Source organism: Melospiza melodia, chromosome 1, assembly GCF_035770615.1.
Source record: "Melospiza melodia melodia isolate bMelMel2 chromosome 1, bMelMel2.pri, whole genome shotgun sequence".
Lineage (NCBI taxonomy): Eukaryota > Metazoa > Chordata > Aves > Passeriformes > Passerellidae > Melospiza > Melospiza melodia.
This window is the reverse complement of record NC_086194.1, coordinates 141748562-141776546: the sequence shown is the minus strand read 5'-3', so window position 1 is coordinate 141776546 and position 27985 is coordinate 141748562. Positions and strand designations below refer to the sequence as shown.

Below are 27985 nucleotides of genomic sequence, written 5' to 3'. Positions count from 1 at the left end.
TTTTAAGGAAAAGGTGGCTCACTTTAATAACCACAGGCATTGGTCACTATTTAACAAGACATTCTAAAAAAAGTAATCACAATTTTTCTGATAGTAGTTTACAAGTGGATGGTATACATTAAGATACAGAGGTAGAATTTCACTTTTACAATGCTTCACTAATACAGATTACCAAATTCAAGGCACAAAATTGTTCGCTTTACAAAAAAATACTGTAAAAATGTCATTTGCTGTTCTACAACATGAGTACAACTCAAAAAAAAATCTTTACACCCTTTCATATTCTGAATGTAGAGTTGCATCAGGCATTATTCTATTTTTCCTTTGCTAATAATTGGCATATGACCAGCACTTACATAAACAGTTTGTATCTCAGCTGAGTTGCTTTGTCTTTTAGGCACAAGTCCAGTTAGAGAATTCAACACAACAGTTTCCTTGGTGGGGTGGGGGAACTCTGCCAGAAGTAAGAATGAGGAAGAAGAAATGAAACATGTAGTCCATAATAGTAAATTGGACTCTGACACATAGAGGGAAATGGAACAGAGCATATTTCAAATGAAGTCAACTTGGAAAAAAAGTCAAATGAAATCACTGACTGCATTCCTAAAAAAAACCAGATGCCCAGTACAAGTTTGCTTTGACAGTATGTAAGACATTCATTTGCCTTTGAATCGGCAGAGATTTACAAATTTCTTTTCATCTTTGTTTAAATAGAACACACACAGTTGCAACAAAAGAGAATTACACCACAATTTGGCCATGTGTCCTTTAGAGAACGTGGGTGAACAAGTGAAGAGATGCCTTCAGAAATTGTCCTTGAATTTGCTATAAGATCATGAGCAGTAGCTTAATTTGCAAGACTTCCCTCCCCTCCTAAGTAACATAAGGAAAGTCAAACCACTTCTGAAGCATTCCATCTTCTGGCTGGAGACAGCTCTTAGAAGCCTTAGCAGACTAAGGAAGAGATATCACACAGTGCATCCCTACAACAAGTAGTATGACTAGTTTACTGTACATACAGTGATATTCTAAAGGACAATGGTGGCAGCTACATTGTAAATTCATTTGAGTTACCTATCACATTTCCCAAGTACTCTAGTCAGTTTTATTTACAGTATATAAAAATCCATTGATTTTTAGAGTTCAATACACAGGTTTAGGACCCAAGAGAATGCCACAGTAAGATGTTGACATTTGCATCTGTTAGATGCAAGTGCACTTTGCAATTCAGTCATGTAACATTATTGCATTCACCTATAAATGTTAGTCCATCCAAAAGTGTTAGATTCCATTTTTTGCTTCATTGTTGTTTGTAGCCTGTTTCCGTTGAGCGATGAAAGGATACATACACTTGTCTGCTCCCAAAAATCGATACATGCATACCACAGCTTCAAATGGCAGAATACTGGAAAAAAGAGGTTATAGATTTGTTAGAAGACAGCATAAGACAAAACCTCTGCTTACATGCACTTTTAAGTACATGTGTTTACACAAACTATGTACTTGGTCTCCTTAAAAACAATATAATACCTATTGGAGAGTCTTCTTAAAAGACTTAAGGGATTTTTATTTCACAGGGATACTTTCAGAGAGAACTAAAATTCTAGAGTCCCAATCATACAGGCAAGTAGAAAGGAGATAGAAGCTGTTTATTCACAAGCTTCCATCTTAGACCAGATTTTCTGTTTCTTCACAAGTGTGATAGCTTGTTTTAAAGAACAGGGGCAGGGGGGGATAGGGGGGCAAGGGCATCACAGAAGGCCTGGTAAAAGCAAGGCATCTGCTAAAAGCCACATCAGCAGAGGTCATCAGACATCGAAGATATTCTTTAATGTGGGATTAGTGTTAGTTAATGCCATTCTTTGATCACCAGATGTCTAACAACCTTGATTTATATTCTAAACTCAATCATCCATCCTCAAGAAGAAAGGTCCAAAGTAAAGAGAGCAATTTCCTTCCCCCTCCCAGATAAAATTCCAAGAGGTGATTATGTGATGGATACCTGACTACAGATCCTCCCCTTGTTCCCACATGAACAAAATATTGTTTTTATTTCAAGTGTAATACTCAGGGGCTCCAGTGAAAGAATAAAATGGGATTCCTCAGGCCCTGGGAATAGCAGCAGGCACTTGTTCAGTGGCAAGCAGTACAGTTCCAGCCATTAGGAGTGATGACCACTGAAGCACCAAGAAGTAGATGTCATTGGTACAGGTGTCTCCAGTGCCAGAAGTACTGCTTGTGCAGTGACTGGAGGGCCTTTGATCTAAAGGCTGCTGCCTGGGGCACAGATTATGCAGAAGCTTTGATCTTCCTATTGGAAGCTGAAGTGTTGAACCAAGAAAACCCAAAGGGCTTTTGATGTGGCTGCTGCTGCCGTAAGGCATCGCCTGTGCAGGAAGCACTGAAGCACCCTCTGAGCTTCTGGGTGAAGGAGTTAGTTCTTAAATATACTGACAGTGGCCTTCATTTGGTGCCAGAATAGACACATACATCTCTCTTCCAGGAAAGAGATGAGCAGTCAATATACCTCTATTTTTTGGTGACCCTGTCCACCAAGAGACACTTGAGCCAGAGGAGAATAACCACCTTGTAAGTGGAATAAAAAACACCAAGGTGCTCAGTTTCAACCATCACTTGCAGAGAGAAAATAATACAATACTATGTTTTATATGTTCCTCCCACACACTACAGATTTAAAACAAAACACAGATGCCTGTGAAGCTGTTCTCCATAAACTAGAATTCAAGTGATGTTATATCACAGGAATTGAAGCAGCTCCTGCATTATCTGGCATCACTGAAATGTTAGCCTGGCTACAGATGAAAACAGTTTTCATTCTAAAACTGCAGTGTGTTAGAATGAAAGTAGTAATTCCTTTAAATAGACCTTTTGCCAAACTTAAGATTCTGAAAATTAGTTCTGAAAGTACCAATTTTCAGTTTATCTACTATATCTGTGCAAGTTCTGAAGAACCTGCAGGTAGGAAGGGCCTCCTCACACACTTGTTATAGAAACATGCAGCTAGAGATTCCTCTGCTGAGAGCTGCCTCATGCCCCATTCCTAAAGAGGAACTCAAAGGGTGCAATTAATAGTCTGTTAAAAAGAAAATAGGAATCCAAGGAGGATGGAAGATGCAAGAAGGTTAAAACAAAGACGCATAGATACACAGGACCTTGGTTAAATGAAGCTTCCCAAGCAAGCAATCTACAAGCTTGCAAGCCAACAGAGACGTATGAATTCTAGCAAAATGGCACCTATGGCCATTTTGGGTGGGAGGGTGTTTGTATCATGAAACTGGACATGCTCATATATTCTGTGGATTGCATTGCCAAATAACTGGCACTTCAGTTCTTACCTTTTCATGAAGGTGACCATGTACATGAGGCGAGGTGTGCAGATCATTGGCTGGTCTGTAAGGATGGCTCTCATAGCCTGTTTCACACAGTATTCAGGTTTCAAGGGTGGAAGGAAAGGCTCAATTTCTTTTCTGGAACATTTTATTAGGACAGATTAATATGATACCCAAAGGACCATAGACCCCAGTGAACAGTTCATTAACTCAATTTCTTTGGAACTTGTTTATATTCACTCTTAAGTTACAAAGACTATAGCTCAAAACTTGCATTGTCTGTGTACAAAAGGACAGAAGACAGTGAATTCAGAAAGTCTCTTTTTGAGTCTAACACTAACATTTACTAAAGCAGATATAATATTTAATATTTTTATGGTACCACTTGAGTTACCTTTAAATACTTTTATGGCACTACAAGCACAGAGCAGAAGGAAAATTCTACTCACCTGATCCTGCACCCTCTAAACATTCCTGTATCTACAAGATAAGGGCAGACTAAAGTAGTTTTGATTCCATCCTTTTCAGCAGCCTTCAATTCATGGCTCAAAGACTCATGGAAGCCTACAGCTCCAAATTTGCTGGCACAATAATCCTGTGTTGGCAAGGAACGAAGCAGAGGAAAAAAAAGGGACAGATATGAATGATGTTCAAAGCCAGCATACCTGAGGTGATTCTGCACAGATTTTCAAAGCAACAACAAAAAGATGCCCACTGAACAGAGCACCACATCAACTCATTTATCACTTTACTTTTGAGGTAATTAGCATGGAATCATGAAAGCAGGAAAGCTGAATGTAGGAGGATATTACCTTGGATTCAAGTATTTGAATCAGGCAGGCTCACATGACAAGTTACTCCAATTACCAGTTTGCTTAATAATAAATGCTGCAACAAAGGACTGAGATACCTGATACTACCTTGGGTCAGATTTGAAAAAGCTTGAAGAGTTGGCAGGGCATAGGTGTAAAAATCTTAAAAGTGTTATTTTTAAGGTTAGTTTCAACAGAAGATACAACCAAGATTTGAGTTTTTCTATGAGATGCACAAAACCACTACTGCTGTCTATGCAATAACTTTTTATTGTTGCTGAACTTAGTGTGTTTTCAGTTGGATGTGTCCATCTCTGTTGGTGGTCACACCCAGTTTAGGAAATTCCTTGTAACTTTCTCAAGACAGCAAACACTCTAAAAATCCCAAAGTTACACCATCTTCCTTCATTTAGGTTATGAAATACTGCAGTTTAAGGTCCTGGATTGAGCCTTACCTGTATGCAAAGAAGCCTACACTTATGGGGTAATAAGACTATTATTATTTTAGACACCTTAATTAATTTTCACTAACTGAATGCTTTTTGTTCACACTTGCATTTGTACTAATGACTTTAAAAAATGACAAGCTGTAGTCCTAACTTATTTTTATGCACCAGACAAGTCTCACAAACTGGAGTTTTCAAACACCTGCTAGTGAAGCAGGTGAGCCATACATTCTAGAACTTTTGCAGTCATCTCCCCACAGAAACAAGAAATGTTACTTTTGAAAGCCTTTGCCTTTGGCTTCAAGCTTAGCACTGAATACCTTGACAGGAATAGGCTAAATGGCTCCTTTCAAGCTCCTAAATTAATCAGGTAATTCAAAGATAACCTGGCATTCTGAAAGCCCCAGCCATCCTAGGATTTTGCTCTCAGTGCCAACTCCACCATCCAAGTAAATGAATGCAATGCCTGCCCACTCACAGGGAGCCATGTGTTGATATGGTACTCAGCACCATAATCTCCAAATATCTTTGAAGATTTGACCTTACTTCCTCTAGCTGATAATATTTAAATAACTTATCTTTGGCAAAAATTTTTGTTCATTATAGTCTAACAAACCTCCACTCCAGCAGTACTGAATAGCCCCAAGGAACTTGCAACTGTCACAATGTGTCCATGGTTCATTTCCAGCATCTTGGGAAGGAATGCTTTAGTGGTCTACAAAAAGAAAACAACAAAAAACAAAGTACACATAAGCAACATAAGAAAAAAAAACCCACTTCATGAACAAGTTACATTAGCAATGAGTTCTCAGAAACTCTCAGTTTATTATCAAGAATATAGAAATACAATCATTTTACAGGTTTTGAACTTGAGTTTGTCAAAAATGCTAACAGAAAACCTACAGCTTGTTTGTGAATCCAGACAGCAAGGCAGCAAGGATTATATCTGCAGAAATCCTAAGGTTAAAGGATCAATTGAGCTCAGACATGTTTATTTTACCAGAAACGACTAGTTATCAGAAGGAGATAATTTGACCTTAAAATGGAAGCCACATTTTTTAAAAGACAGAAAATGAAATGCAAAGTGTTTAATTACACCATCCAGCACATCTCTGTTAAGACCAGTACCAATTATCAGTTCTAATTATTGACAGTGTTTTTTAAGTTAGATATTGCTAATTTTATCCAAGTAACTTACTGCCTTAGGACCTTTATATTAAAAGAAACACTACAGGTGGAGTTTTTGCTGTTGTTACTTTTTACCTACAATAGAGCCAACATCTGCTAGTTTAAATTACTTCCCATCTTTATTAGTATCTATAGCACTGCTATAGCTAAAAATACAAGATATACATTTGTGGTACTTATTCCTTAAAAGTTTAAAAATAAAATAAACTCAAAGCAAGTCTCAAGATGAAACTTTAATTTTAACCTCCAATTTTTATACTTTGGTTATAACAAAGTTTGTTTCTATTTAAAAACCTGAGTCAGCGTTAACCCCTTTAAAAAAATTAAGTTTTAAGCAACACACATTGAAGGTACTTGCTGGAAGATCACCCCTACCAGAATACCTATCTTTGTCATCTCTTTTCTGAAGCTGACTCAACACTTCCCCATTAAAAATAATTATTAAGCAGGGCACCATATTTACAACAAAAATCAATGAAGCAGTAAAATGGTATGTGTAGTTATGATGTACTTCAGCTTTTAGGGTGTCAGTGTACTATATGAGATCACTTCTAAATTGCCCAAGAACTTCAGACAATGCTTTTTAATCACAAACATGCCTAGCTAATATGTTAATCTATTAGTGACAGAGCTACTAATTTATTCCAACTCACTCAATACCATGAATGCTTTATACTCCCAAAAACCAATTCTTCCCATGTAATTTTTATCCAAACTCAGAGAATGCAAATGCCCCTTAAGTATTTCCTACTTGCTTAATTGTTGGTCTGAGCCTTGTCAGCTGCATTCTTAAAAAGACATGCAAACTACAGCTGAATCCATCTAATTCCATTCTTATGCTGTCTGCATTCTCCAATCACAGACATCAGGACAGTTTTGCTCTAATGATTTTCACATGTTCTTGTACAACATTTTTGCCTGCAGGTGTTAAATGACTAATCCAGACCTCCTAACACCACACAAAAGAGTGTTTTCACTGGACAGCCGGCAGATGGTAGAAGATTAACAGACCTCCTGACTCCTTGCCTTTTCTACTGTTGATTCATACAACTCCTAGTTTCTGTCATAACTACATAACAAAGCTAATTATAAAAAAAATAATCTGAGAGCAAGCTGCCTTGTGTTTGTTTCTTTCCTCATGGCAGGGATCTCTAAACCTCTTACACAGAGCCTCTGACAAGAATTCAGTTTGCTGTTAAACTAATCTGTGCCAGGCACACAAAGTTTCAGCCTCTCTTCCCATGTTGCATGGCAACAAAGCCGAGTCATCATCGGGCATGGCCACCCAAAAAAGAGGCTTTGCTTGGACAGTACTGAAGTTTTACAGAGTGCTCTTTATTTGCAGCCTGCCTTGCACACTGCAACACCAACAGTGTGTATGCCAGCCCTGATCCTCTGTGCTATCCCTGCACCACATCCACGCTCCCAGCTCAGTCCTGCTAAACCATTTACTCCGCTCCCCAACATTTGTCAGCTCCATCAGCACTTTCCACTTATGTCTCAGCTATCTGTCCACATCACATTGGAATGACTGATTGCCACCTCACATGGCCAGAAAGCTTGATAATGCAGACTGAAGCTCTGGCTGCAAACCACAGCAACTACAGAAAAGGGGCCTTGAAGCTTGTCTTGGGGTAGAGAAAGAAGGGAAAGAAGTAGTGACAGATTTTTTTTTCTACTACTTAAGGCATGAGTCAGTATTGTCTTCCAAGAGATGAACAGACAAGTGCACCAAGCTATTATCTTTGCTATGGCGCTGCTTTTTCTTCTTTTTTTCTGTTGTTTTTAATATGGTGAACTATGTGTCTTTAAGTGTCTATGTTTAGCTTGGCTGAGGAAGAGAATTTCCAAAGTCATATATGTGTGTATATATATATATATATAAATATGCAAAATAACCAGACTAGTAAATTTCAGAAAGCCCATTCAACTATGCTATACTATGTCAAAGCATAAAGATTATAAAAATTGAGTTTTCAGAGCTTGTGGCTAGAGTAATCCATTTTCAACCAGATGAAACTGGCACATGAAAAATACAGCTTGTTGAGGACACTTTTGGGCGACGTCTTCAGCATCTCAAGTGCAGACTTGAACAACTCCCAGCAGCAGAACTAGAGCCACTTCCCCTAAGTCACCTCTTAAAAGCCATTTATGGCTCAATTGGAAAAAACCCATAGCTCCTCTGCTTTAAAGACAATTAGAAATGCATGGAAATCTTTGCATGGGACCTCAGTGTTCTGAGACAGTCTGTTCAGATCAAGCCCTATACTTTGTCATGGCATATTATCCCAAAAATCCACTTAAAACCTGAAGCTGAGGGAGTCTATAAAGATAGCATAACTATCATACATAGAAAATTTAGCAGTCCACTATCAGCATCTCCAGTAAATGGATGTTAGAGAAAGCCATCTCGATTGCTGCCATCCTCCAGCCATCTGCAGCAGCTGGGAGTCAGCACTTGAAAACAAGCACTGTCAGAGGCAGACACACCCTACCGGGGGATGCATTTCCAGGCTCAGAGTAAATGCTTGCCCACTGCTCCTCCCAGCCTCCTCTCGCTGGGAAAAACAATCCCAAAGTGAAGTTATTCTTTCGTGGTATAAGCAATCCCTAAATAAATCAGTGTTCTTACTGAGCTTCTGGCACCACACGCGTCCTTGATCAAAGCAGCTTCCTCCATACTCTGATTCCCAGTTTTTCTACCCATTACATAAACCAGATCAACCTAGTTTCTTGTTTCTAGTTTCTTTCAGCTTCAACTACATCTGCCTACCAGACCTGAACTCTTCTGTGTGCTTGTTGTGCTGCTGACAAACCAGTTAAGAGTTTGACTGGTTTGGGGCAAGATGCCTCCTGGGTGGCCTTCCCATCTGGAGTTTGTCTGAACAGGTACACAGACCACATTAGTCTTCTGAGGTGATGCATGGACACGTTAATCCTCCATTAAAAAAAAAAATTAGAAGACACCAAGCAAAAGATGGGTTTTGTCCATGGCATTAGAGGTCATGAACCAGGTCCCCAAAATAATTCAAATCAAGTCAAGTGGTTTAATTGAACTATCTGCCTTCTGGTTTGATCCTCAAAGCTTCAGTTTTACCTCTCACAGCTGCACAGGAAGACATTTAACCAAAACATAGAAGTATTTAAAGTCAGAGCTGGGTCATTTATTCATGACAAACACACCACAGTTCTCAACACTGAGGAGAAACCAGTAAGTAGAATATAGAGGATGAAAGGAATTGTGATGCATCAGGGCGAACAGTCAGGGAAGTTATGCAAGTGTTCAACATTGAGAAATGCAAGTTAAGCATCTTCTTCACCCAAAATTACCTTTTTCTTTTTTTAAGGGGAAAAAAATCCCAACAAAAGCCAAAATCAAAAAGCAAACCCCAAAAGCATAGTGGGAACATGAATTTTCTAACCTGCAGTATACTTTAGATAGATAGAAACTAGGAAGGAGAGACAGAATGTATAAAGCTGTTGTGAACAGAGTAGAGCTAGTTTTTCAAACTAGCTCAGCCTTTAAGTTTTTGTAACCTAGAGATCAATTTCTAATCTTGTGAGCATGTTCCTCTATGCTTTTGAATATACCAATAAGACCAAACTATTCCCAGTAGCTGTAACCAAACTTCTATTTCATGTGCACACAGCTTAAATGACTTATTTCTCACAAGTGTGAAACTGAACAAGCATTTACATGTCACTTCATAGCTTTTGTAATCTGTTCTCAACATTTTGGTTTACGGCAAATTAACTTCTAACAGTCTAGCACTTCTTCCCTCCCCTTCCCCAAATTCTTTAGTTCCATTCTTAATGAAACAAAACTCCAAAGATTGTGAAACACAAAGAGCAGCACAGCTGCAATGTCAAGACAAATTAGTCTAAATACAGCAAATGAGAATATGAAGAAATACTGTGTTTGGGAAAGTGATTTTTTTAATTAAATTTTGGATTAATTACTTTTAAAGAAGAAAGCAAGCATCCACAGAAAACAATGTTAGCTGTATGCAGCTCAAAACAATGGATTCTGAATGCAGAAAGCACACCAAAGTAGAAAAGTATGTGCTGCCTCATGTTTAGAGAGTTGCCTTTATAGCAGAGAAAGAAACAAACAGGTACCAACACATAAGGTCCTTTAGGTTTCTCCTTTTCAATACAATACAATACCTTTCTTCATACTTTCTGCCTTCTCTCAACAGCCTTTCTAAACTATTTTAATGGCATAAACAAGCTGTATTACTGTAAGTTTGAAGTATCTTTATGCCAAAGTCTATGCCAAAGCTCATTTTCCATACAGTTCCTTCAGGTAAGGAGCATGGTTATTCTTTTGAATATCAAAGGAGGTGAGTTTTCACATCACTAGTTATACACAACAGTGGTGTACTGGTATAACAGAGAAAGCATTTTCTCCCAAGCCACAGCTATTCCTGATGGCCAGAGCAACTACCTAACAGCACAAATGAGTACACTTTTGGGTAAACACATTGTTTCATCTTCATATTAAAAACTATTCAGGCAAATCCAAGAGGCAAAACTGGTGTGGTTAGGCAAGGACTCACATTCAGATATCTCTAGGAACTAAGGTACCAGAGACCATAGCAGCTTGCTGCCCCACATTTGCTAATTTGTTAGTTTAACAGTGACAAGAAAAGTTTTAAATCCAAAATACATGTTATATTCTCCTTCTCCTTTAGCATGGACATAGAGTCTTCTTTTCTTCCCATTCTTCTTCACAGCCTACAGCACAGCATTGCAAGTTCTCTTACTCTTGTGCAGGACAGCATGTGGCCACTCCACCCTAGAACCAAACTGAGATTTCCACAAGCCCCAGCTCCTTGTTCCATTCCAGTAATTGAGAAGTGCACCAAGGTCCAACAAAAGAGCACCTCTAATTTTTCTGCAGTCCTACCTGTAAGGTAGTCCAAACTATGTGGTATTGCACTAATGCACCACTATATATGTTGAAAGGGAAAGTGCCTGAAAGGCAGAAAACCCCCATAGCAAGCTTATCAGTAAATACACTGAAGTTATTTTCAGCTACAGTCATATAGTCCAACTCCTTTCAGAAGACAGCCACTTTATATACAGTTTATAAACACAGGCTAAAACCTCACTTACAGGATTACAGGGGAAGTCATCATCAAATGGTTTAAGAAAAGGCCTTGAAAATATACCCTAGAACTCTTTCATAGGAAGATTTATCAAAGTTAGGCATGTAATATCCAAAACGCATTCTCATGCAGCAAAGTATAAAGTTGCAAGCCTGTCTTCAACCATTTGCTTTCCTTCTAGCTTTTTTATTTGGTTCCAAAGAGAACTGAGAATAATCACTTGTCATTTGTACGATCATCTCAATTACTTTTCCCATACAGCCTCCACATCCTTCCTGAATTATCCTTCTACAAGCATCTCTGAAATGTTAGCTTAAAATGGGAATGGTAACTGCACTACGACTACATGAAAATACCAAGTAGTGAGTTGAAGACTAGAGAGACCACACAATACAAAGGATGTGGCTCTGACAGTAACAGGCTGAATACAGCAGGCAGACAGAAGTCTACAACTACTGTTGACCTTGCTAACACAAGGGACCAAAGCTGTACTTTAAAGGACCTCAGATGTCTCTGCTGACTGTTTTCAAGAACTGCTGGGCCCCTTCTGGATAATTAGCCACTGTCTAAGTAAATATTTGAATAGCTGTGGAAATTAGAACGATTTTTGTTCTTTGGTTTCTATTCACAAGACACGATAATGAACTATAGGTCAGAATTACACAGTCTTCCTAAAGTAATGAATTAAAAAATAAAGTCACATTTCTCTGAATTTTTTAATAGGACTACCCAGATCTTTTTGAAGCAAAAAGGATCAGGAGTTTTTGTGTTAAAAGCAAAATAGGAAACTACTCACGGATTGTCCTCAAGTGTGCCTTGCACAGGCCCTGCATTCAGAACAAAAAAGCTAGACCTTCCAATATTTCATCTCAAAACAAGTCCCTTTGTTATTTATCTCCTAGCAGGCAACACAACCTTTAAGTTCTCACTGAAGGTTTATTTGTCCTTCACATAAAAACCCACTGTTTTGGGGCCACGGGGATTCCTTTAATATTGAACTGCACCAGCAGTTAATGCTTAACATACATGCACAGCAATAATGCTACAATTGCCGTGCAACCGGGAGCCCACGAAAGAACATGACAGACTTAAACAAAAGTCTATAATGATGATGAGTTGCACAGAAGCAAAGCCACACATACACTCCCCAATACCTTGGATAGCCTACATTAGTAGACAGAGATAAATCTACTCAGTTTAAGTGAAGGTAATAAAAGAAATACCCTCATGATGTTAAGTCACAAATGAAAAAGAAACATCAATTCATTTAAAACTTTTTTTAATTTACTGAGAAATAGGCATATTCTCTGTGATTCTGTGATACTTCTCTCCCAACTCTGCATGAAATACTGCATTGAAGTACATGAAGCCTTAGATTAGTAAAAACATAAGCTATTACTTGATTCACTTGGTTTATAATTTATTATTAATTTATGGAAGTAATTTTCTCTACCCTCATGACCAATGCACATACACAAAATCCCCCGTTTCTCAACAGACATATCAAATCAGCTGAGAAGCATTAAAGTTGTACAAAACAAGGTTAAATCCTATTTAGGGAAGTTTGTAAGTGAGTTTGTTAGTAGAAATAAGCATCTGTCACACCATTTGCAGAAGAATAACTATGCTACAGCCCACATTTACATTACTACTTTGTTTAGTATTTGTTTTGTTTAGGGTTCAGTTCCAGAATTTCTCCAGTCCTCAAAGCCAATAGTTACCACTTATCTTATGAAGAGTTTAGTTATCATAGTGGTTCCTCTTTTACATGGAGCTAACTCATGTTGAGTTTATCAGACAAAAGCTGAAACTGAATTAAATAGTTTCCTTAATCAGAACTTAGTGCCACAAAGCTGTTTACAATGGGTAGACAGTAAAGATAAGATAAGTAATGCTATTAAACAAAAAAAAAGCACACAGGAAACTAATACCACTAGTTATCTCTCAAACATTAATCATTGATTTCCACTCTTTACTACTAGAGCTAATTATGCTCTGCCTAGGGCAACTGAACATTGCCTGACTAAATTGTCTTTTGTATAGTTTGTTAGCAAGGCTTAGTTGAAAAAGGCTGTGTCTACAGAGAGAGGGATATGAAAAATGCTTAGGGAAGGACATTGCAACAGAAACTTTCATTACTGTTGCCTTGTCACATCACTACATTGTCCTCCCTCCTTCCTTATAAGGACTTAATTTCCTGTGATCTTACCCCATACTGGAGCAGAAAACAGCTGTGCTCTCCCTCTCATCTAAAGTGTAGGTTAAGTACTCAAGAACACTACCTAAGAAAGACAATTCTGACTTCAGAAACTTGCCTCTTGAGCATCAAGGTGGAAAAGATGTCACTGTAAGCTTTATAGTGCTCGGCCGCTAATTAGACTTCAAGGACTCTTCAGTAAAGCTTTTCTGCATCCCCCACCACTGCATCAAACTAGATTTTTTTGGGCACCATAATCTAGAGCAGGGGTTTAGGTACATAGAACACAGGCAAAAGTAGCCCTAATTTCTCCTAAAGAACACTTTTCACAGCTGTTTAGGAGCCACTACTATATATAGTTTCTGGGCATGAAGAAATTGAGGTATTCAAGCTGAACCACTCTTGTTATCACTATACCAGCAAATGGAATTCAGAGCCTTTATGTTATTGGTATCAGTTTTCCCCTTTCTGCTCCCAAGAACTTCTGTATTTTTTTTCTAGGAGATTTTAGATTTATCTGCTTTTTAAAATTATTTCCATCCTCAGATGTCAGGCCTGTTCTGCAAAAGTGTCCAATCTTTCTAATGTCTATATGTTAGCAGTCATTTTTGCACAAACATCTAGTAGCCTTTAAAGGACATGCTTGTACCTACACAAAACCATAAATGCACACCAACTTGTCCACGTCCCCCTTGCTGATATGGCTTGGCTGATGTGTAAGTGCTTCCAATGTATGCAGCAGTACACTTCAGTCACTGATTATATATTTGGACTTCTTCCCTCCAGAGTCTGCAAGTCTTTGATTTCATACAGCTACGAGAAACAAAGCATCTTCTCACTGGTTGCCGAGAGAGATGGTGAAAATCTCCATCCTTAGAGGAATCACAAAGCTGTTTGGGCACAAGCCTGGGCAACTGGCTCTGGGTGGCCCAGCTGGAGCAGGGGAGGTGGACCTGATGACCCTCAGAGGCCACTTCCCACCTCAGCCATTCTGTGATTCTCCACTTAAGTACACTAATTCCCTGTACAACAGCCCATTCCCTCTTTCTCTCACAGAGGAAGAAGTTCAGAAGCCAGCAGAGACCTTGCACTCTTCATCACTGTGTTAACTGCAAGTTTATCCATGCAGAATCTTAACTAACTGGAAAGAATGCCAACCCCTCTGCTACATCTCTCCTGTACCTCTCTGACAACACTTCTTGCCTGCAATAAATTATCCTGATCTGAAACAGTGTCTGTTCTACTTCCATTTCTCCTTCTCCTTTGGTCACAAGCCCCTTCTGCTGGAGGGAGGGCCCAATGAAGCAGTGTAGAGCACCCAGCTGAATTTCTTGAGTAAAAAACATACCTAAGCCAAGTTCAGCACATACATGTACCATACTGTTTTCAAAAACTAATTCTGTCCCCCTGGCTATCAGAAATCTTCCAGTAACTACACTACCATGCCAGTTTCTTTAGGACATTCTGAGCCCTCACAAACAATTTTTTGCACTTTGAATTTTAATGGTTTTAAAGTTTGGTCAGACCAATCCAAACATACTGGATTCTTGACAGCTAGCAATGAACAGTGAAAAAGAGCATCTCTGCCTAAATCATGTAAAAGTGCAAAATCTAAATTGCCAATGACGTCTCTTGTAAAGTAATCTAGAAGATGAGACTGAATAATAGAGGTAAGATGGCATAGTAAGAGGGCCATTGGAGGCCCAGCTATGTGTTTGATCCACCTTACACAAAAAACAAGCAAGTCTAGACCAAAGTGGAACAAATGTATACCTGCAGACTTTTCCAGACAGCACAAATTTAGGGCATCACTGAGCACGAGAACTGAAGGTTTAAAAGTACTCATTTGCAAAAAGCTGGCATCTTCCCTCCTGGTCAAAGGCATTTTATTAGACAAGCTAATATTTATTCTCCATAAATATTAATCTCATTCTACTCTCAGACTATCATAGCTATCCAACCACAATTACTATACATTTAAATGAAGTATTACACAGTTGGCAGCCACTGAAAAGTAAGATGCATCTTAGAAAGTGAATCCTTCTGCTCAAAACTTCCCGGTCAGTATTTGAGCTTTCTACAGACCCATGACTAACAAAGAGCTCCAATGTGGCTGTGACAGCACAGATACACTCCTGCAAATTCAGGAATTTAAATTACAGTCTGAGTAGGCAGCAGCACCAACCTTGTATTCTTCCACAGGCAGATCTATCAGTAAAGATGACCTAAAAATAGGTTTATTGAAATGGCAAATTTGAAATTACTTTAGCGTTTTCTACTCAAGTAAAACAGGAAGTTAACACTTGCCTACTCCCTTCCACAAAAGGTGGCTAAAGCCCTGCTGAAGTCAAGTCACTAGAAATTCTGCTTTGTTTATATACTGACAAATGGCTGTGTCAAAGGATTTGTAGCGTTTCAGAGCTATGTTGACATTAGTGTAACAAACACATTAGTTCCTCACCTTCATTAGCACAAGCTTGCAGCAAATGTCCAACCATTTGGAGAGCAGTTATTTATTGCCAGCTATTTGATAATCTTGACAAAAATGAAAACATGCCCCTATGAGTCTGCGAAAAATCCACATAACAAATTCATTTTAGAAAAAGCTATTAGATAAGAGCTCAGAATATTTTGTTCAGTGAACAAGAACAGAATCCAACTTTTAAATCCACGTTTTTCTCCAGCTTGCCATAAGCTTAGTCATCTTCTGGACTATTTAGTAAAGCTTGGTATTTTAGTCTACAGGTTTCCAAAACATTACTAGAGAACAGTACTGTCAGAACCACTTACGGAAAATATGAAGTCATCATTCATGTTTTATGATTTATGTAGCAGGCTTTTTAAGAAGTGGCTAAGCAGAAAGGGACTGCCATGTTTTATAGATACCTTAAGGCCAGTACCTCTGTAACAATACAATTCCTAGAGTACTTGCAGGCAGATGAAAGCTGAGTCACTTTACTCATCCTGCCCAACTCAGTCCCCAAGTCATTGTTTTGAATCATTTCCTTCATAACAAGGAAAGTGATTATGCTACAACTGAATATCTCACAAGAGGAACAAGACTAGAAGGAAAGTTTCTCTTTCTACATAGCAGTCTTAGTGGAAACAGAAAACTAGGGAAGATGAGATTTAACTAGAGATTTAACTTCAGAGTTTCTTCAGGAAACAACAAGACCCTAAAAGACTATGACTTCCTACAAAGTAACTCACTGAACAAGAAGTAACATTTCTAAAATGCATGAAGCTTTTAGGTTTTAAAAACCTAGGTGTTTATGTTTCACACTTCTCCCCACCCTTCCACAAAAGGGTGTACAGAAAATAAATAGTCTCAGCAGGTAAATTTTTTGCTTCATAAGCCAACAAAGGATAAAATGATCAAAAGACTCCAGCTAATACAATGACTAAACCAGCAACTAATGCAATTTTCAAAGATTTTGCTTGCACAGGCATTTTCAACAAACATCAGCAAACTACTCACTTTCTTAGGGGGTGAGTCTTCAGAGAGAGAAATATTTCCTTTGCATGTCTGTGGAAACCATGCTTATTTCCCACAAGCTGAAACATGGCTCCAGCCTGGGCTTTTTTTCTACATTCTGTGTTAGTAAAACTGATTTCCAGAGAAGTCAAACAGTGCAGTAGGCACAGAGATCACAGCAATCATAGTATTGTTTCAAGGTAAACAAGCTAAAGCTGTTAACACAACATTACCTGATGTGTACAGAAAACTAGCCTACCTTTATCTAAGGGTTTTTAACAGTTGTAACTAAAATACTGCCATCTCTTTTGAAGTCAAGTCATTATATTCAGACTGTTATGCCAGAGGAGGATTTGTTATGTCCTGGAATCATTCATGACTACTTAATTATTCAGAGGATGTAAATCCTACTCAAAAAAAAAAAAACTAAGGATGAGGTTTCACTAGGATAATCACAGAGGCTCATTGAATAAAACCACAGAGCTGCAGGTTTTCAGCTAGGTGGTTTTATCCTATTCCTCTTCACTGTTTCTCCCACACATTGGCTACTCCAAGTCTGAAATGCTGATGAGGTGATTCCAGCCTTCAAACAGAAAAATGAATCAACTTGGGCAAGAAAATTAGCAGCTTTCCTCCCTGCCCTGCAGACAAGTTAGTGAGCTGAACCAGCTCACCCTAACAGCAGCTGAATGTAAAAACTAGTGCAAGGTAAGATACAGATTCAAGGGATGGTCCCACAAGACAGACTGCCACCACAAAGCTGTCTTGTAGTTTCATCCTAGATCAACAGGACTTTGGACAAGTTACTTTTAAACACACACTTGTGAGCTTTTTCAAAACAATGCTGAAAAGGGGAGTGCTTGAGAAGCTGTCACACAAGTTCAAACAGATGGCAGAAGCAACCAGCACCAGGGCACATTTAGGTGCAGAATTCAACAGCCAAACAAACTTGAATTTCAAAAGGCTCACACTAAGGTAGTCACCTCAGCTCCACAGCTGTTCCAGCACATCTTGGCCTACCATGCCCTCCCATCCCAGTTGTAATAACTCACTCAAGTGTTAATTTGACTGACATATAAATCATTTTACTAATATAATTATTTACAAGAACAGAGTGTTCATTCAAAAGTGTAAACACAGATGTAAATCTCTCCCCATTTGTGACATATCTGCTTTCAAACGAAACTCTCAACCCCTAACATTCTATGAATCTCAAAGTCTATGCCTACTCACCTATACTGTAAGTGCATTTTGAAAGACTAATTTTTAGCAGATGAAGAAGTCTAAGACCACAGGTAAAAGCACACAGCATCACATGCAAATCAGCTTCAGCTTGACTTTGCAGAAAGACATCTGCCATTTTTCACAAAAGAGAGAGGTATCAGTAACTCAGTTTTATCATCAGTGTCAATAGCCAGAAACCTCAAAGGTCAAAGAGAGCAAGGCTTATCAAGTGAGTGAGGCACTGGTTTTTACATACAGAGAATTGTGGAAAGATTTAGTACTAGAGTACATAACAAAATCCTTCCCTCCCCGCAGAAAAACCCCGGAAGCGAAATCAAAGCATGAGAAGCATTGGGAGAGAGTAATAGTTCACAGCTGATAAGGATAAAAGTAGAAAAGATTTAAGAAGTGCCGTGCTAAAATGACAGAGATGGTGCTAGAAAACATAACATTCATCTTTCCTCAGCCTGTCTAGTCAGAGTAATTGATGATACTGAGAGCTATGAAAAAGGATTGCTTACCCACACAGATCAGTTAAGGAAGGTCTTAGGCAGTGTTGCAAACACTGGGTTAGCAGGACACTTGGCTGCATCAAAACTGGGATTTCTTTTCCCCACCACTGAGCACACAAGCACAGCTGTCTTCTCCAATTCTGCTACAGTCACTTGGTTATTACAGAAAGCAAATAACATAATGACACAAAATTAACCTAGCCAGCGTTCATAAAATAAAGGTGGATGTTACCTGTAGATGGAAGAATACAGAACTTTAAACTCCATTGCCCTCCTAACCTCTACAGGACAAGAAAGGCATACACATGGCCTTTTAGATGAGTATTTCACTGAAACATTGAAGAGCTGCTCTCTCCACTTGTAACAAGGTTAGGCACCACACTGGCAAAGACCATTGTCACATTCAAGGTTTTCCTGTCTCCCCACATCCTTCACAAGTAACTGCATAATTGCAGACCAAAGCCAGGTCAGAGGTTTTTGCTTATTCAGCTGACCTACTGTGTTCCATAAGAAGGAGGAATATAACCATCACACTGATCACTCACCCAGGACCATGCCTTCAGAGAAGATTAGCAATCCTGAAAACACTCACACAGTTTGCTGACAAGTCTCCAAACCTCAGAAAAAGTCACAGGACACCAAAGAGTGAGATTTTCCCAAGTGTCTTACCTCTATACTATACTGCAACTCCAGCTTCATATTAGATGGATGTAGAATTGCAAGTCACTTAATTATTAATACTTCAGATATGTTTCAAGTAGTCTTGGCATGGTCTCTTCAGGACAACTTTCCCTTTCCTTAAGTGAACTTTCACAACGGTTTTCTATGAAGCATTATGGTTTTCACTGTATTTTTATACAGTTTAGAGAATGGAAGTAAATGGCTGATCACACCTTGTGCTACTATCTTGGACACCAACCTACAGGCAACAAATACTCCATGGGTCACAATCTGAGAATCTCTATTTTCTGTTTCTCGAGACTCTAAGATCCGTGCACCTTTTAAATGGTACAGCAAATTAAATTCCATAGTATGTCTGAGAGAAGCTGTCACAAAAGCTTAGGTGTAACTAAGAAGCAGTTCAAGGAAAACATTATGGAAGGTCATTTTAGAGCTGTTAACTGACTGGAATGAAAAATCAAGCACTGTACATCATCGGTGAGAGGGAAGGGAACTGCACAAATTCAGCTGTCATTTGAACAAAAAGTCAGCATTCTCCATCACACAAGGAAGATGCTCCAGCACAGAAAGTATATGTAGGAAGGCTGGTGTTGTAACACATTCAAAAAATCTTCAATATGATTTTCCCACAGCCCTGAGTGTTGCTAACTAACCAAGAGTGCTGTAATTTATTCTCTTCACACTCCTTGATATGTAACTACTTATTTATCATCAAGATACAGTAGACAATGAAGAACCAGGACAGAACAGACTCAATAGCCCTAAGGGAATAGAGCTGAGAAAAACGTGGAACAACTACAGTTTGGTGGGCAGCACTGTGGAATCCCAATTATAGATGCTCAAACTCATGATTCCCACACAAGGCAAATGAAGAGGCGTTTTGCATAAGACTAAGAGCTACCTAGCACCCTATCCCTACACACTCAGTTATGTGTGTTGGCTCTTCAGATGAGTACATTGCCAAAAGAGTAATTTTTATCCTCTTCCATTACTATTCTGAAACTGGTGTAAGAGTGGTGCTATGGTCAAAGCTCAAACATACAGGCACCTAATTAAAGGGTCTGGGTTGGTGTCTGCATCAAAAAAGAAAACTTCAAAAAAAAAAATTAATGCTTTTCAACTGATCACTATACCTAAAACATGATTACAAAGCTAAGATACAGATATACAAAAATTGCAAGATACAAGATCTAAAATTAAAGACTGCATGATGGTAACTGACAACTGTGCTTGACACAATGCTAGTCCTCGTAGACCATAAAGTAAACTCATGAAGAAAGTTCTGAACCAATAGCACTGTGCCCATTTTAACTCCAGAAATATATATACACCCCTTTATTTTCCAAAACTTGTGCTAAGTACACTGCTTTATAAAATGGGAAAGTGTAGTTTTCTAGGGCCTGCATCTGGAAGATAGTATTTTCTCATTTGATAGATTCCCTCTCTTTTTTTGAGAAATGAACCCAGAAACAGATGAACAGCAGAACCATACCAAAGCACTTATAAGTTTTAAGTATGACTAATACGGCTATTTCCATAGCTAAGAGTAAGATTGCTTTTTCCTTCATACTCACTACCCAGCATGCTACCACAGTATATGAAACACATGTGCTGTCCAGGGTAATTTACTGGTGGCAAGGAGTTGGAATAATTGAGCAAGGGAAGAGCTAGTTTTGATGATACTTTTTGGATCATATACAAATGTTTTGCTTGAACTTGATCCGGCTCATTTTTCAAAGAAACAAGTCAAGAACACATAGATTAAACTTTGTAAGTGAACTCGAGCATCTTGGGGTACATCATTAAAAAGAAAAAAAAATTTAAGCTAACTTCACTCATCTGAAATACTATATATAGCTGGGTGGCCTGTTAGTGGAATATTCTGTCTATATTTGATCATCAGTGCTAGAATCCTAAATTTGATAGAACTAAAAATCATGCCAAGAAGCCAAAAGACTTAGCAGGGTAGAGACCCAAATATCATAAGCTGCATTCTCTTCCATAGAAGATTGTGTTCACACTATGTGTAATACTTCTGTATTTGAACTAAACAAACTATAGGCATAAATGGGCTTTATTTAACACCAGGGAGCTTGAAGAGAAGACAACAATACATAAATACTGATACATTATAGATAACCATAGCCCCTCCAAGGCTTTAACAATCCTGTGAGTCTAATGAGACTGATAAGTACAGCAGCTGCATCAATGGGTATTTGATTTAGTAACTCTGCATTAACCATCTTCCCAAGGTATATTTAAATTTTAGAGGTTTTCATGAATGCCCTAAACACCCTAGTACTGTTTCCCTCTCTAATCAGTATTTATCTCCCCCCACCAATGTCAGACCATCTGAAAATTACTTCAATTCCTACAGAGATGCCAGCATATCTTCAAAAAATCAAGCAGCTGTAAATAAATGAAAAAAAAACCAAACAACCCAGACTAAGAAAGCCGTACACAAGCCTTTAAACTCTGGGCCTTAGTCACTCTCTATATGGATTTCTTTTTTTTTTTTTTTTTTTTAATATGACAGAGCTGGAGCAGAATGCTTTTGCTTCCCCCTTATGGTAAGTTGAAGAGAACTCTAGGAGAAAAGCTTTAAGCTGAAATACTTGGAGCATCCCCATGACAGGGAAACACAGATCACTGATCTCTTAGAGCTGAATACTGAAGACCTGTTGTACAGGAGGATCTTCATGTCACAGAATTTCAGAACCTGCTCATCACCCTGCACTGGCCCTTCCCCCATGACCAAAACTAGAAGGACTGCCCAGGTATTATAGTGATGCCCAATATTAATATTTACTTATATAGCAAGGGATTATTTTTCCAGAAGAAGTGTTAGAGTAGGTACAAGACTCTCAAATTGTCCCAAAATTAAGAGTTTTATTTGATATGATGCCATTCTCTAAACCACAGTATTTTTGATACTTTAGCTTTAGCTTTATTGTAAAGCTACAAGAAAAAAGTCCAATTCCTATATTTACTAAAATCTGATTTAGTAAGAGCTTCAAGTTATATTGTGACAGCATTTTTGAAATTTGCATCCTGACACATCATAGAAAGAAAACTTCTAGTCTGTAGAAATTCAGCTCTAATAATTGACAAGTGCAGCCAAGTAAGTTATTATTCTTGCAATAGACTGGCAGGAAAGATAGTGTTACACTCCTGCTACAATTTAATGCATCTGCAAATTATAGTAAACCAGAGCTGGCTTATTTCAAACCAGGAATGGATTTTGTCCCTATGTTTTCAATATCAGAAGCATTCAAGTTATCACAGCATGAAATAACAGGTTTTTTAATACTGCAGTGGATTTTATGCTGTGGAAATTGCTACATGATGCAGTGGTGACATTTTTATATAGAACACTCATAGGAAGGATTACACAAATCATGCATGTCAGCAAAATGGAAAGCATCTGTTTAGGCTGTTGCATGCTGCTAAGGCTCTCTGGACTGCCAGTTTGTGATATGGTGCACAGCCCAGTTGGAGTCACAGCAGCAAAACAGTGACAGATTTTCATGTCACTGCCTACTGCAGAAGTTGGGCAGCCTTCTGATGGTAGCTGCTCGCATAAAAGCAAGATCAGATCACCTGCATTCTGCAGGGAGAACAGGCAATTAATCTGATGTCAAATGTTTCAAGGGACAGTACTAGAGCCTTATTTTCAGTTTTTATGTAGAAACACATCAAGGCTTGATTAATGATCAAGGGATGAAAAAGAATTTCCAACAAACCACATTAAAAAAAAAACAAAAACAAACAGACAAACACCAAAACCCCAGAAAGTACAGACACTTAACTACTGAAGCAATACTACATGCAAGATCCATGTCTTTACAAAATCCATTTACAGTTTTTTGGACTAAACACCCTGCAAGAATACTTAAAAGCCTACATAATGCTCCAGAGTATTAGCTTTGCTTTTGGACCACCAGTTCAGCTGACACGGAAAAGCCTAGCTGTATAAGACTTCACACATCTAGACACATTGTTCTATTTAAGTCAGCATTGACTTGCATCAAAAAAGTTGGCTTCAAATCAGCTGATTCAGATGATATCTTATGAATTAAGTAGTATTACTTTCAACAGAAGTCCACCCACTATTTGTCCAGCCAATCTTTTCTGGGACCATGAAGGGGAATACAAGGAAAAGAGTTTTGCCAACAGAGAAAAAAAAAAAAAAAGAAAAAAGAAAAGCAAAGCAGGACACAGAATCTACAGGAAGTTTACATATGAACAGATCCTCAATTAAATCTAAAGGGTGTTGACTACTCCTTTAAAACTTAAGCCAAAATCTCAAGTTCCGCAGTCCAGACATAGCCATACCTTCTTGGAATATTTTTTTTTTTAAAGCCCCTTAACACTAACATTTAGAGCTAGATGAATGGAACTGTTATGGAAACCCAATCATAGCAATACTAGAATCTAAGTTTAGTTTTCTATTACTGTAAGAGACTCAGAACACACAGAGTGCTTTAAAAAGGTCTCTGAAACTGTTATTTATAAGTGTATGACTTAGGCCTGAAGGAAGAACAGCTGGAGAATTTAGGATCCTCCCATATTTTAACTCATGGTGATGTCATAATTTAGAGTTCTTGGAAACTGTCAATTCAACATTTAAGCCACATCAATAACAGTCATTAAATCTACTACACATCTCTATTGGCTTAAGCACCAATTTAACTTTCATTAAAGGGAACACACAGAACTCTTAATTATAAGAAGTCACATAAGCATTCTCAGAACCTCTCAGATTGCTTTAAAATATATACTTTGAGACTTTAAAAGAGCTTCTAAACATACTATCTCCTGTGCACTCTGCAAGCTTTACAATACATTGGAAAGAGACTGCTCTGCCATTAAGTGTTTCACAGTGCAGATCTGAAGGGGCTCCTTTAGGGTTATGAAACAGCATTTCATTTCCATGTTAAAAAGTTAGCTTGTGAAGGCCTTCTAAGTTTTGAAGATGAGGCACTTTATAAAATTGTATTCTGAAAAACCTTGTTTGACTGATCTTACCTTAAGTCAAAGTATATTTCAGATTGCCTAATCCTTTCATTGTTATGCAAGTGTATTTCATAACCTTATTTCAGGAATCAAAGAACAGTTTTAATACTAACAATGGTCTCAGTCTGACAGCTAATGCTAACCCAAGTGTGCATCATGCCCTCCTTCAACACTCCAATTTATGTAACTCCACACCACTATGGGTCTAAAAATAAACCACATAGGAAAACAAGGTTTAGATGGACAAAAAGAGTAAGACCACATACTTGTTCTCCTTAATTAGCACCTGCTAGTTGTGGAGATAATACCATCCCAGAAACCACAGCTAAGATTTTCTTACTTCTACAAGCAGCCTCCAGAGAAAGCTATGAGGATAAATACACAGAATTCCTGAAAAAGTGTTCCTGGCTTGATTTCTTGAGAAATCTTTTTTGCCTTTACCCCCAGCCTTCAAAAGGAACAATTTGCCTCCAAGGCAATTCAAACAACATTTTCAAGGGGTTTTAAAGAATTTTTTCCCCAAAATGTGCAAGTTTGCTATTGTAATGATCATTAGAACAGTATATTAAAGTTGCTAATGTGCTGGCAGAAGAGTATGTGAGAAAAGAAGCCATTCATTAGCAGTAACAACCATTAAGGAGATTCTGAGATTATTGCTTGTAAAGGATTTAATATCCAAAGCTACAGAAATGACCACAAGACTCAGAACTCTTGATTCTAGGAGGATGCAGCTGATTTAAGACGATTTGTTAACAATCTTAATACCAGCATTTCTGTTATACAGAACAGTTCAAAACAAGAAATACCCAAAGCAGTGATCCTACAAGTGAAAAAGAACAAGTGCAAACCTCAAGGAGACAGGAGTTCTGCAACAGCAGTTCATTTCCCAAAATTAATTACCAAAAAGGACAGTAGAAAGGAGCTCATAGTTACCCAGAAGTGTGCGTGACAGTTAACCATCATGGTCCTCTCAATAAGCTCATCAGGACACTCCAGAAGATGGTGCCCGGAGACCACACCAGCATTGTTAACCAGGACAGACACCTCGCCAACCTCCTTGCGGACCCTCTCAGCTGTCAAGTAGACATTCTCTCTTTTGCCCACATCACAGGTGTACGTGTAAACCTGCAAGTTGCAATGGGGCAGCACATCTTTCTCTCCATCTCCAGCCACTAAAAAACACAGATAAGAGAACAGAAGGGGGGGGGGGGGCAATAAAGTTCTTGCTCATATTTTGACATTCAAACAAGTAGCTCAAGCAGAAACAGCACACACAATTTCAAACCACCAAAACTTCTATTTACTTTGGTGTCATTGCAGTACACCAGGAGTCAGCTATTTACTATCGCTGCTACGTGTTTTAGGAAAAGCCGCAGGTTTTAAAGCAGCCGCCGGAGTCCGGGGCTCCGCGAAGCAGGTCTGCGCTCACGGCTGCGGGCACAGGGCCGGCTCCGGCTGGCACAAGCGCCGTCGGGGCGTCTGATACCCCTGCGCCCGGCGGTCTGCAGCGCGGACCCGCTCTCAGGGCCGGCCGCAGGTGAGCGCTGCTCCGGGCTGGAGCCGCCGGGCGCGCAGCCCCGGCCCGCTCTGCCCCGGGCCGGGCAGGTGAGCGGCGGGGACAGCGCGGGGAGCCCCGCCGCTTACCTCCGGGGGCGGCAGCGGCCGCCTGCTCGGCCATCTCCCGGTAGATGTGCCGCACCATGCCCGCCGTCTCCTCGTTGCTCTGCGTGTTGATGTCCCACAGCACCAGAAGCGCCCGGCGCCGGGCGAACTCCAGGGCGAAGAGGCGGCCCAGGCCGCTGCCCGCCCCGGTGATCAGGCACACCTGCCCCGCCACACTTTTCTCTTTGGGCCGCACCAGCCACTTGGCCGCGGCCAGCACGAACGCCCACAGCACTCGGAAAGTCACCACGAAGAACTCCAGCAGGATGTTCATGCTGCCGGACCGCGGGGCCGGCGGCACGGAGCCTGCTCGCCGCCCGGCTCTCCGACCTGGAGCCGCCGCTGCCCGGGACCGCCCGCCACGGGCACCGAGGGAGGCTCCGCTCACGGGAGTCCCGCCGCCGAGCTCCCCCGCTCCGTGCCGCTCGCTCCCGCAGCCCCGCCTCAGTCACACACGCCGAGGACGGAGCCCGGACACGGTGTTGCCCGCCTGCCTGCCCTCCACCTCCCCGTCCTGCCCCGTCCCGCCCGCGGCCCCGCTACTGGCAGTGAACATATTGCTCGCTCGGCCCCTCTATATAGGGCGGACCGGGCGGCCGAGCCCCTCCCCCGGGCCGGCCCATCCCGCCCCGCATTCCCGGGACCCCCCGCCCCCGCCCCGCTCCGCCCCGCCGCCGGGGGAGGTCCCCGACGGGAACGGGGACGGGACGGCCGGTGCTTTGCGCTGCTCGGGGCGGGAGTCCCGGCGGTTCCCGGCGGCTCCAGCCCGCCCTCGGACTACAAGTCCCGGGGTGCGCCGCGCCCCGCCGGAGCGCCATCTCGGGTGCGGTGCCGCAGCGCGGGTGAGAGGAACGCGCACGGGCGCTGAGGGTTCGTGCTCGGGGCTAGAGACGCAGGGAAGCTGGAAGCCCACAGCGACAACAGGGCCACCGCAGGATGCACGATGCCCGTGTGCCTGGGGATCCTCTGCTGAGCTGTGAGAAACTGCTCAGGAAAACCCTCATGGCTTCTTGGTCTGTCAGCCAAGTACAGAGGTCACTGATATCGCACCCGCCACCGACTGAAATAGGAGCTCACAGGTGCCAGCGCACGGAAAGTATTTTCTTCGGTGCGATAGCGGCCGCTCCCTGTAGCTGGGCGCCCTGCGGCCACTCGGCGCCGGAGCATCCCGCTCCTCCATTCGCCAGTTCCAGAGGATGAGGACCAGAGCGTGCCCTTGCGATTTCCCACACATGAGTGTGCAGGACTCATGCCACTGCCTCTGCTCGCCTGCAGCCCTGTGCCTTAAGTGCACGACGCTGCGCTTTCTCCCCTGTGTGGCCACCAGTTTTCAGAAAAGTTGTGGGAACTTTGTGAACGCTGCCTCTCGGATTGAGCACAAATTCCGATTAAAAAGTTGCAGAAGAAAGTGCAGACAACCTCTTAAGTATATATTGCAGGTGGTTTTGCGTGCAGATTTTAATCCACCCTCTTTATAATATTGCTAATGAGATCAAGTGATACAAACGTCTGTATTAGCACAAAATAACACTATTGTAAAAAAGTGAACACTGTTACACCTGTAACTACGATCCAAAGCACTCTCAATAATGTTCTCAGGCGTTACTGCTCTGACACCTCTGCGTGCTTTTAATTTGCAACAAATAAAGTCAGTAAACGCAGAGCTCGGCATTCCTTGTGTCTACACGGGTTTTTACACCGGACAGTCCTTTGTTGCTCGGAGTTCCACTAATTTCTCTTCTTCCCGTGTGTGTGTAATGATGTGCCGGTGTCTCCCTGGGTGGTTTTAGGCGCGCACAGGATGAGACTTAGGTGCCACAACCCTGAGCAGCCTTCCAAGCTGCTGCGCTGGGCAGCGCTGCTTCCCGAGCCGCCCTCCGTGCTCCACGGTGCAGTTACTGATTCTGTACGGCGAACCGAAAAGATGCCCAGCCTGATGAAAACACATCCCGGCAGAAAGGCAGCCTGGGGTTCCCGTTCCTCCGTGCGTCCCGGTGCAGGATCCTGCGGGCAGCATTTTCCCCCCGGCTCCATTCCCGCCGCGGTACTGAGCGCGGGCGGGAGGTGGCGTAAAGGACGGGGTTAGGGCTGGAATAGGGGAAATCCTGCCGCATGCAGCCGCTGGCAGCCCCGCCACACAGAGCTGCTCTCAGCCTCCTCAGGGAAGGACGGCCCCGGTGGCGGAGCGGGACCCGCCCGGCCCGGGACACAGCCGATCCCGGGATACAGCCCGTGCCAGGGACACAGCTGGTTCTGGGACACAGCCGATCCCGGGACACAGTCAGTGTTTAGGTCACAGCCGACTCCGGGA

The 27985-nt window shown here is 40.9% G+C and overlaps 1 protein-coding gene across 1 annotated transcript; it reads right to left on the bottom strand.

The window, feature by feature from the left end:
* Nucleotides 1-26007, bottom strand: RDH10 (retinol dehydrogenase 10). Its single transcript, XM_063170343.1, has 6 exons — nucleotides 25657-26007; nucleotides 24946-25184; nucleotides 5225-5323; nucleotides 3800-3945; nucleotides 3357-3488; nucleotides 1-1405 (listed from the first exon to the last, which is right to left on the bottom strand). The coding sequence occupies exons 1-6, from the start codon at nucleotides 25946-25948 to the stop codon at nucleotides 1282-1284; spliced, it is 1032 nt and encodes a 343-aa protein (XP_063026413.1). The 5' UTR covers nucleotides 25949-26007; the 3' UTR covers nucleotides 1-1281.
* Between the last annotated feature and the right edge of the window lie 1978 nt (nucleotides 26008-27985).